Source organism: Pelodiscus sinensis, chromosome 13 (assembly GCF_052426305.1).
Source record: "Pelodiscus sinensis isolate ZL-2025 chromosome 13, ASM5242630v1, whole genome shotgun sequence".
NCBI lineage: Eukaryota > Metazoa > Chordata > Testudines > Trionychidae > Pelodiscus > Pelodiscus sinensis.
Window position 1 is genome coordinate 1,386,910 of NC_143064.1, and position 12,150 is coordinate 1,399,059.

At 44.7% G+C, this 12,150-nt stretch overlaps 1 protein-coding gene across 3 annotated transcripts in view; it reads left to right on the forward strand.

The window, feature by feature from the left end:
* Window positions 1-12,150, forward strand: part of TEX11 (testis expressed 11) — a 213,286-nt gene that overhangs the window by 116,987 nt on the left and 84,149 nt on the right. For all 3 annotated transcript variants that reach the window (XM_075917648.2, XM_075917646.2, XM_075917649.2), the window contains one exon: window positions 3,453-3,538. In XM_075917648.2, coding sequence (XP_075773763.1) covers window positions 3,453-3,538 — 86 coding nt within the window. The remainder of the gene's footprint in view (window positions 1-3,452; window positions 3,539-12,150) is intronic.

The window sequence follows — 12,150 nt, forward strand, 5'->3', positions numbered from 1 at the left end:
CCTTTTTAGTTGCAATTATCTCTGCAAGAAGAGGGGGTGAGCTAGGCACACTAATGGCAGATCCTGTGTACACAGTATTTCATAAGGACAGAGTGGCCCTCCATACTCACCCCAATTTTCTTCCAAAAGTACTTACCTCATTCCACTGTAATGAACCCATATACTTACCCATCGTCTTCCCTAAACCTCACAAGGACCACAGAGGAAGAGCGCTACACACCCTCAATGTCCGCATGGTAGTTGCCTTCTACTTACAACATACAGAACCCTTTCGCAAATCTCCATGACTCTGTCATTTACAGAGAGATCAAAAGGGTTACCCATATCCAAACAAAGACTGTCCAAATGGATATCGGGCTACATACATCTAGCTTTCGACATATTCCAAAAGGAGCCCCCAGAGACCATATGTGCTCACTCCACAAGAGCAATGCCAGCATCAACAGAATTCCTCAGGAGCGTACTAACAGAAGAAATTTGCAAAAATGCCCTGTGGGATTCAGCACCCATCCTTCACATAGCATTATGACATCCAGTTGTCTGCGGACACTAATATGCATTTTGGCTGAGCGATATTGGTAGTTACCAAGTAAAATTCACCCAAGTGCCCACCACCAAGCACGAATACTGCTTCATAGTCACTTCAAGGTGGAGCACCCATGGGAACACTTCTTAAACAGAAAGGGAAGGTTACCTACCTAGTGCAGTAACTGGAGTGCAAGATGATTGTCCCCGTGGGTGCTCCACCTCCCACCCTCCTCCCCTCTGCTTTGGATCTGGCTACATCTGGGTCAGCGAGAGAACCAAAGAGGCAGTTGGCTGTGCACGCGGGATAGTGATTCCAAAGGTTGCCAACCAGTTCGTGCACAACTGACCAAGAACACCGCTGTCATAAATCTCCGATTAGAGGTGCAGCAGCGCTGGCACACTTCAAGGTGGAGCAAAATTCTGTCTTTCCAGATCAGAAAGCTTGGTAGTTTGAATACTCTTTCATAATCCACATTTCTCTAAGATACGAGGTATACATCAAGCCTACCCAAAACCTTCCCATAGTTACTGTCTTCAGTAAAGTCAATGGATTTAAAATTTCTATATGGAATTCTGTAGTAATTAAAGCAAAATGCAGGACAATGTAGCACTTTAAAGACTAACAAGATGGTTTATTAGATGATGAGCTTTCGTGGGCCAGACCCACTTCCTCAGATCAAAAAAAAAAAAAAATTAAAAGTCTTGCAAAATAGTGTTTCCAGTCTGTCCATTGTGATGGTTCATCAGAGCTGAAGTTGTCTGGAGCATTGAAAAGTAGCAAGTTGATGAGATCCTGCAGTCTTTCATGGCATTAGTACAGTTGTCAGTAACCTAAAGCCAGGACTACACTACACCTGAAACGTAGATGGAGTTGACATACCTTAAGTTGAGCTCTGGCACCGTCCTCACAGTGGGAGGTTGACGGGAGAAATGCTCCTTTCGACTTCCCTTACTCCTCATAATGAGTAGGAGTTCTGGCATTGACAGGGGCGTGCTCTCAGTGTTTGATTTAGTGGGTCTTTACTAGACCTTCTTAATCTAAATCAAACACCAGAATGTTGACCACCGCAGTGTCAATCTTCTCTGAAGTCTAGAAAGGATCTTAGTTGCAGTTACTTTTGAACTTGTCATGTATTTCTGGTACATGGTAGGTTTTAAGGTTGCTGTTAGCAGGTCAGGGTTGTGTACCAGATATAGAATGACTACAGTGCTTCCTGCGCAGAAAAAGAGAGAAAGCAAGCAAGCAGAGATATGTTAACTGCAAGATTCTGTAATGTTCTGCCAGGTGTTGCTAGGGTTAGCGTAAATAAGTTATGTTACAGCATCACCTAGTGGTAGAACTGTATAATAACGAAATAGTCCTGTGGTACCTTTGAGACTAATAAAAATATATATAGCATCATGAGCTTTCATGGGCAAAATCCACTTCTTCAGATGAGCTGGAAGCAGTTTAATATCCCATTGCAGGCCATCCTCACTATATGTTCAAGATACGTTTGAAAAAACTTTGACTTATAGCAAAACAACTTAAAGCAGGGAATTTTTTTCCTGCAGCTGACTTCCATTTGCACGATTTTTTTTTTATGCACAACTTAAGAGTGGGGAATAGGAGGACTCATAACACATCAGTTCCTACAAGCGTCAATTACTTTAGGGCAGAATGGATGTGAACCAGGGCGACTTATAGCGGGGACGACCTGTACACTCTAACTCTTGAATTCTTTAAAGATTGATATAATCATCTAGCCTTAGGGCTGGTTAGCCTTCAGGCCCTGCCCTTTGGACTAGCCTGTGATTGGCTGTGGCATGGCTATGCTGGAATGGAAGTGACACAATCTAGCCCTGTGTACTTCCACCTCTCACTGTTAAAATGCATTGGGTGCTAATTCTTTTCTAGTGACTTAAAAAAGTGGCCCGATTTTTCAAATATTTTTAGCATCTGTAGCTCCCATTGACTTCAGTGGTTTCTCAGCATTGCTGAAAATTAGGCCACTTGCTATTTAGATGCCTATATATGGATTAAGGATACTAACTTGAGGCACTCACCTATCTACCTATCTACCAGGAGTCTGTTTAAATTATAAAACATACAGAAAATATACATACAAAATATATAATATACATAAGAACATCAGAATGGCCATACCGGGTCAGACCAAAGGTCCATCCAGCCCAGTATCCTGCTCGCCGACAGTGGCCAATGCCAGGTGTCCCAGAGGGAGTGAATCGAACAGTCAAGCAATCTTTCTCCTGCCATCCATCTCCACCCTCTGACAAACAGAGGCCAGGGACACCATACCTTACCCTCACTGGCTAATAGCCATTTATGAGCTTAACCTCCATGCATTTATCTAGTTCTCTTTTAATATATTCTACTGTTGTTTACTCCTAAGCAGTAATCCTTGTTGGAAGTGGAAGTATATATCGGGACAAGAAAGGCAACAGATACCATGGGAGTTCTCCCACCAACCCTTTGCCTAGCCTATGATGAAAGTGGCTCAGTAAGCTGTTACCCTTGCCTCAGAGACAGAGGGGCTCCATTGAGGGTAGTAGTAAGCCTCTAAGGCATGTGCAGTCTGCCAGGACTTGGGGGACCCACCAAGACAAGGTTGGAGCTTTGCCATAATATATACATGTATACACCTTCCTTCTCCCCAACAAGACCTGCCATCCACCCACTCTCCACATGCATCTCTGTCACTGTGGAATTTATTGCAGATACAGTGGCCCACTTTTATGCCTTCAGTTGAATGGGTAAGGACACTCAGAGTGGGCATTGAAGTCCAGTAATCTGTTTGGAGTGCACTGGGCTCATGTGTACAAATAGTGGAACACATCTTGAGGAACCGCAGTTTCTGTATGGTAGATAATAGTTTATTTTTTATTTAAGACCTTGTAATTGCTTAACTTCAATCACTTCTCAGGTCACTATACAGGAAAACAGCTGTCACCTGAAACACTGAACCAGCTGCACATCATTCTGTGGGACAGAGCTGCCAAGAGCTATGAGGTTTGAGAAGAGCAGAATCTTTGTTCTTTGCTTTAAAAAAATCAATGAAGGGTCACTGTTATAGGGTAACACTGGTCATTTGAGAGCAGATCTAGTGCATCTGTGATGCATCAGCTCACACCAACTGGGTTTTACATGAGGATACCTGTAAATGGAAGATACCCAGTGAGTCAAGGCGAACCTGAGAGCACAGGAAAGGGGGCAGGTGCCTATGAGTGAGAGTCATCAGAGACACTGCGAGCGGGCACTGTGTGAGAAGGAGGAGAAACGGTAAGTGTGATGGGGTTCCCAGGGTGCAATTTGGACTGTGGGACTATTGAGCCCTCTGTCCCACCAGCCTGGGGTATCCCTCACATTGTGATGCTGTTGGCACATACTACACTTACACAGATATCCACAGGCACACATGCCAACTTAGTTACACAGTTTCTTCTCCCAGCTACTCATGAACTAGCAATAGAAAAGCTCCAGCTAGTTCTCCCCAGCTTTGCATCCCAAGACCGTATCTTCTTCCACTGGTCAGAAGCCTGACTAGAGTAAGTTCATTACCCATTCCACCAGTGTTCCCTTTAAGTTTTTCCATCCATGAGCAGAGTGAGTTTTGTCTTTGCACCAATATTGAGGTCATATGCGCTTAGTCAGATGTTTCCCACCGTTGCACCCACCAGTTACTAAGAAATATCATAGTCTTCTTCAAGGAGTGTCCCTGTGGGTGCTCCACTGTAGATGTTTTGGCACCCCTGTGCTTGGAACCAGAATTTTTCAGTAGCAGTACTCCGCCTCCTGGGTGGTGGCACACGTGTTGTACCGCACATGCTGTAGCGAACGTGCCATCGTGCGTGCACCGTCAACCACCCGTCAGTTCCTTCTTAACTGCTCCTGGTTTGGAAGGAACACAGTAGCATTCCATGTGTTACCATAGAGATTTAGTGAAGTAGCTATTATTAGATAATTTTTGTTAGTTGTGTTCTCATCTCGGTTTTCCCTGAGTTACTTTAGTTAGTTTAAAGAAAAAGGTTCATAGTCCTTACTTAGGTTAAGTTAAGCATGCCAGGGTTACCAGGATTTAAATGCTGCCTGACATGCAGAATGTCGATACCCTTCTCTGATGGACATGCTGACTGTATCTGTTGCTTGGGCTAGGAGCATTTCTCGAAGAGCTGCCACCATTGTAAAAAGCTCTCTTCCAGATCTTTAAAGGCGTGGGAACTCCAGCTATAGCTCCTCACCATGGAGATAGTGGATAGGCCAGTCTTGGAACTGGCACCTCTAGCCTCCCTGGTACGGACCTTGCCCATGGCAGCTTCAGATCAAGGGTCCTTGGCCAAAAAAATGTCAAAAAGCATTCTTCATCCTTGGCAGAGAGGGCACCAAAGAGACGGCTATCCCCACAAAGAAAGCCTCCATCGCCAAAGGGGAAAGCTACAGGGGATCTGCAGGCACCGGCGAAGTCAGGTATGGTCAATTCCTGAGCTGCAATATCTACCAAAGATTCACACCCTGCGGTACCAGCACCCAAGCTGAGAAAAAATACTGTGCACTGTCAGTACCATAGGTGTTGGTATCAACGAAACTGGCGCTGAAACAACTTCATGGTGCGGAGGATAAGAAGTGCTCCAAACTGTTGATACGCATACCACCCAAGTTTGTACCGACGAAGGGTACAGAAGTCTCCCTGGTATTGTCTGTCCTGGGTACTGGCGTACTCGCTAGCTCAGGCACAGCATGTGGCACTGATGGTGCGAACATTTGCCATGCCAAGACCAGTGACTACCCAGCAAGAACTGAAAGTAATGTCGGTACCAGGCACATCATTATTCAGTACCAATGCTTCACCAATACTGTGGGGAAGAAGCAGGATAGCCACTCCCACCAGCTCGGCACCCCTCTTCTCCAGTGACAGCGATGATGATGAGGAGATTACATTCTCCTCCAGACACTCATCACTGAAGCCAGCAGTGCAAACACAGCTGCAGCAACAAATGCCCCAACCTCAGATGTGGCAACCTTTCCCATGGCTCCCTCCCTTTCCACTCCCCAGCCTTGGCAGGGTGCATTGAAAACTCAGGTTGAGACAGCTCAATTAATGCCTCCGTCCAAGCCTCCTGCAGTGGAACGCAGACCCCCCCCAAGTCCAACGACATTGGAAGTCACACTGGGCGACTTTCAGAGAGAGGATACGTTACCTACCTTGCACGTCTCATCCTCTTCCCCTGATGAAACAGTAATGCCTCCTCCGCCAACCGTGGGGGATGTCTTCTAGTCCTTCCAGGATCTATACAAGAGAGTGGTTAACACACTAGACATCTCGTTGGTTGAGGTCCCCGAGACACAACAAAAATTTACCAACATTTTGCAGGCCTCACTGTCCGCAAAATTGAACTACCAGTCGATGAGGCCATATTAGACCCTGCAAAAATACTATGACAGACACCAGTTTCTGTTTCCCCGACATCAAAGAAAGCAGATAGAAAATACTATGTCTCAGCAAAGAGGGCTGAATTTTTATTTAGGCATCCAGCACCAAACTTACTGGTAGTTGATATGGCCAGCAACAGAGGCAGGCAGACACAATATACATCCACTCCATATGACAAGAAGCAGAAGAGACTTGACATCCTGGGCAGAAAGTCATACTCATCGGCCTCCATCCAAATCAGAATAGCTAACTACGTGATGATGTTAGCAAAGTACATGTATAATCACTTTGAGAACATGAAGAACTTTATTGAACGTCTCCAGGAAGGCTTCCTTCCAGTCCAACATAAATGAAGGATTCTGTATAATTAAGACGGCACTACAAATGTCCTTCTGTAGCAGACACTGCAGCATGGTCCTTAGCCACTTCCATAGACATGAAATAGGTATCCTGGCTCCATCTCTCAGGTTTTCCTAGAAATGTACAAAATACTGTTGAAGATCTTCTGTTTGAAGGTGGAAAACTTTTTTCTACACCACGGATGTCTCATTATACTTGCTTAAAGACGCATGAGTGACATTAAAGACCCTGGGCAGGTATGTCTCCCAATCCATGAAGAAGCTGAATAGACAATACACAGCACGGGTCAGAGCATTGTCATCATGCTCATCCCAAAGACGTTATGATTTGAGAAGAAGACAAAGACAACAGAAACTCACACAAACTCAGGAACAGCCAGCCATGTCTCAGTCTACCAATGGCCGACAAGCCTTTTGAAAACGTGGTCAAAAGTTCAACATAGTTTTCCAATGAGCGTTACCAAGACAGTCTGCAGCCCTTCTGCCATTCATGAGCCAAGATCACTACAGGCAAGTGGGCCTTAGAAGTCATACAGAAAGGCCTGGTGATACCATTCATCAAATTCCCTCCAACACAAACTCCTTCCCCATCCCTTTTCAGGGACCCCTGTCATACATACTCATCACAGGGGAAAGGATTTCTACTCAAGATACTTCCTCACCCCCAAAAAATCAGGAGGTTGGAGGTCCATTCTGATTTTCCATTTAATGGGAAAATTGACCCCGCATAGCACGTTTTCGCTTAGCACTAACATTTTCAGAAACACATCTGTTATGTTAAATGAGAAATTACTGTACTCCAATTGAGGCCTAATCAGGGCAGAGAAGAGAGGAAGAATTACTTCTCATGTCTTGCTTACAACACTCCTGTTAATGCATCCCAGAGTGATATTTGTTTTTTTTTTTGCAACAGTATTACACTGATGATTCATATTTTGTGGTCCACTATGTCCCCTAGATCCCTTTCCGTACTAATGCCTTCCTGGACAGTCATTTCCCATTTTGTATGTGTGAAACTGATTTTTATTCCCTACATGAACTAATTTACATTTATCCTTTATTAAACTTCATCCTATTTACCTCAGACCATTTCTTCAGTTTGTACAGATAATTTTGAATTATAATCCTATCCTGTAAAGCACTTGCAACCTCTCCCAGCTTGATATCATCCATAAACTTTAAAAGCGTACTCTCTATGCCGGGGTGGTGAAACTTTTTTGGGTCGGGGGCCACTGACCCACAAAAAAAATCAGTTGAGAGCCTCACACAAGTGAGAAGCAAAAAAACAAAACCTCCCAGACAACCCTCCCCCAAATCCTCACTGACGTGGCCCCTACTGAGGAGAAAGACCCTTCCCACACACCAGAGCCTAGTGGGGCCCAGGCTAGTAGATTTTGTGTGCTCCAGCCCTGCGGGATGTGCTGAGAGAAAGAAAAGGCTCCTCTTGTCCACACAAAGGTTCTCCAGTTGGATAATTTCATGCATTCAGACATGTTATCAGCTAATGAGTGCTCAGCTGCCCCCACTCACCAGGGCCACTCAGCCACAGCGCAAGTCTCCTCTGCAGTATTCCTCACCAGTGTTCCTATCCAGGAGATTTTCAAGGCCGTGACCTGGTCCTCAGTGCACACCTTTGCTATGCACTATGCCTGCAGCATGCAAGAGCTGTGTTGCAGTCAGCATGTCAGTGAACACCTCCCACCTCCAAAGATACTGCTTGGATATGGGCAAGATGAGCAAGCATGCAAAAAAGAAAAGATGGTTACCTCTTTCTTTAACTGGCATTCTTTGAGATTCATTGCTCATGTCCATTCAACATCCCACCTTCCTTCCCGACGGTCTGAGTTTTTCTAGGAAGAAGGAACTGAGGGTGGAGGGAGCTGGAGGCACACCTGAGCTGGGGGCACCTGAGCCGGCTTCCTTTTGGGAAATGCTAAGGGAAAATCTTCCAGTAGCGATGCATGTGGTGAGCATACACACCTGTGGTGAATGGTTATGTGCAACACATCTTGAAAAAATCCAATTACAGAAACTGGTAACTGTCTTTTCTTTCAAACACTTCAACAAAAACACTGCTTTAGGTAAAAATATAAAACAGATGTATTAACTACTGAAAGATAGATTTTAATTGATTGAGTAGTAAGCTAAAGATCAAATTTGGCTACTCAAGAAATAAAAGTAAATTCACAAAATGAGTTCTATAACCTGCATAGAATTTGAATCAAGCTGTATCTCTTTTTAATAGATTGTATAAACAGGTTATAGAACTTCAATACACAGGCTGGAACTCTCCTCCAGCCTGGGACCACCCTCCTCAGTTCATAGTGTGACGTAGTGGGGGTACTGTCTGCTCTGTAACCCGGTGACCCCCTGCGCTGTGCTGTGTGATTCCCACTGACTCACCCACATGTGTATTAGCCCAGACACCTAACTACCAGCCTAACCAGATAACAAGGCGCTTCCCAGGGGGAGAGACAAAGGGTGGGAGGCAGAGACGAACACCAGGTTTCGGGAGAAGGGTCAGTTGCTGGCTGGGAAACATGAAGGAAACAGCCTAAGCGGAGGGCTGAGGGTCTAGGGGGGGCAATGGACCCCCTAACCCGAGGGATCTGAGGCATCCTGGCCCTGACTCCTGAAACCATATCACGTCTATGCTGTGATGTATCCTGGAGAAGCAATAAATCCTCTCTATTCTACTGGCTGGTGGAGTCTGTTCTTGCTACTACGGGGCTGCAGGATCAGGGGGAACCCTGACTCACTGTCACACATAGTCTTTGTCCTCCAGATATGTTTCCAGGTGTTGAGTTATGGGGGGAGTGAGGCCTAGTGATGATACTGCTTCTCTTTATAGTTTCTTCCAGCTTGCTGAAAAGATCAGTGCTTGTGATTGGTCATTGGTCAAGCATTCTCCCTTGTACACATACTCTCTCTGAGAAGTCTTCTGGACTAGCAATTGGGAAAGTGGACTTCCTTTCATGTGCCATCAGCATGTCTGGCTATTCCATTGTTGTACCTGAAAGGCTGGTTGTGGGTGTTCCCAATTTCACAGTATATTTCAGTAATACACACAAAGGAAAACTTCATAACTTCACATACTCTGATAGCACATACAATTCAATGGGATATTTATGTTCAAGGACCAAGACTTTTAAAATGATAACTCATTAGGCACACTTTGTACAAAACATAATTATGTGACAGTAGTGAATATGGGGATTCCAGGGTGCTTTCAGTTACAGAGCGTCATAATAGAGGGCTGGAAGAGGGGATAGATTCCTGATTATTCTGAGGTAGAGAGCCAGTAGTGGGAGGCTAAAAAGGACTGAGAGCTGGGAGGCAGTGGAACAGCTAGTTTGCTTATCTTTCTGAGCTAAAGAGCCAATGTCAGAAGGATGAAAAAGGCTATGTCACTGAACTGTGTTGTGGGCAGAAGAGTCCTGAGACTAGTCACTCTCGGGTGGATGGTCTGGAGAGTGGGTGGCCTGGTAACAAGGGCAGAAGGGAACTGGGAATCAAGTACTGGTGGACTCATTGGTGAGGAGCTTAGAATCATAGGATTAGAAGGGACCACATCTAGTCTTACTCTCTGCCAAGATGCAGGATTTTTTGTTTACCCCATCAAAGAAAGATGGATATCTAGTCTCCTTTTGAAAACCTTCAGAGAAGGAGCTTCCACAAGCTCTCTTGAAACATCTCTGTACATTTTCATGTTTATTTTGTGAATTGAGAAAACAGTTTTTTCATGAAGGTTCTGTGGATTATTATATGGGCATTTGAATAGTTTATGCCTGGGGGTGGGATTTTAAGTGGATACTGAGAGAGAACATGTGCCTTTTTGTATCCTTTGCTTAATAGGTCACTTTGCCTTCCAGCTCTTCTTCACTCACCAAATGGATACAGATCTGTTCTGCAGTCTTTAATTGGAGCTGCAGTGACCAGAATTCTTGCTCAGCTGTTGTTGCCTGTCATTATGTCATATCTCCCTGTATTGTTCCAGAGAAGCCATTGGTTATAACTCTCATGGTGATGCTGTTTTGCTATTTTGGACAAAAGACCTCAGATATACTTTTCCTTCCCATTTCCTTATTACCACTACTTACAGTGAAGAGGTGACATGACAGAGCTAACATTTTCTTAAGCCCTTACTGATCCAGACAGTTCTGGTTCACAGAAGTTCTAATGATGTCTGCCTACACCAGTCAGGATATATCCATTTCTGGATCTCCTAACCTGGGGTAGGAAAATCAAGAATCCCTATATGGGCTCACTCAATCTCATAGACTCAGATTGGATGGAAATAAAATGTTCTTGCTTGGTCCCTGTTTAGGAGATCCTTAAACCAAAGTAGAAAGGATTCTACTATAACCTGCTCTTTGGCCAAATGAAGATGCTTTTTGGCCAAGGTGCAATTCAGTCTGTGCCCCCCCAGTCAGATTCTCTGCTCCTCGGGCTTCTCATTTCAGGCCCATTCTCTCTGACCAGCAAGTCCAGTTCCACCTTCCTCCTGGTTCTTCATCGAGTTGGTCTTTTTCTTGTTTCCCCATTAACTCCCAATCAGTCTTCCTTCCTGGGCTCCTCATCCAATCTCAGGGTACGTTTACACTGCAGCACTATTTTGAAATGACTAGCGCTGTTCTGAAATAACTTAGTCCGCGTCTACACAGCAGGCAGTTATTTTGAAACAGTGTCAAAATACTGTCAACGTGGAGGACTTCCTACTCTGACTCCTGTAATCCTCATTGTATGAGGAATAAGGAAAGTTGGAGGAAGAGTGCTCTATTTCGAAATTAAGTGCTGTGTAGACACTCCCTATTTAAAAATAAGCTTTTTTGAATTAAGTTATGCAATTGATGTAGCTCAATTTATGTAGCTTATTTCGAATTAAGCCCTGCAACGTAGAAGCACCCTCAGTATCACTCCTTGACTTGTTGCCAAAGACTCCCCCTCCCTGACTTCTTGTCTCAGCCCTTAGGGGTTTGTTAGTGTCCTGCCCATCCCACTCTGCTCACATCTTTAGCTTCTGTGTAATTTTAGTGCTCCTTCCTACAGCCAGCAATAACTAGCTCCCAGTTCCCACCTTTTTTCTCTCACTAGGCCTTAGCCTCCTTTACCCTCAGCTCCCAATCCCTGTTGTCATAGAATCACAGAATCATAAAATACTAGAGCTGGAATGGACCTTGAGAGGTCATTGAGTCCACTTCCCTGCCCTGACAGCAGGACCAAGCACCATCTATATCATCCCTGACAGGTGTGTGTGTTTAACCTGCTCTTAAATATCTCCAGTGCTGGAGAGTCTACAACCTCCTTAGTCAATTTATTCCAGTGTTTAACCACCCTGACAGTTAGGAAGTTTTTCCTAACGTCCAACTTAAACCTTCCTTGCTGCAATATAAGCCCACTATTTCTTGTCCTATCATCAGAGGTCGAGAACAATTTTTCTCCCTCCTTGTAACACTCATTTCGATACTGTTTTGCACAGCCAGTCTGTTTCAGTTTTACTAGGCTCTTCATCCCAATCTACTTCTTTCCCTCCCCCTGGTCTGACTTTTGTCCCCTTTTCATTCTAATCTGAGATGGCTTTCTCCTCCATGATGTCCGGAGTCTGCAGGGATATCATTGAGAGCACAGGAGAGACCGGTTCCTTGTTGCAGTGCCTTGTCCCACAGGGGCCCTGGAGCAGTCAGGGCAGCCATTAACAGCTTTATCCCTAGTCCTGGGCTGGAGGAAGATTGCTCATTTGCTCAGTGGAGATGGTGTATGTGCAGTCTGGTCACATATATTAGTTACATATATTAGGTGGAGCATATTCAGTTTCTGTGTAAGGATGGTGCATG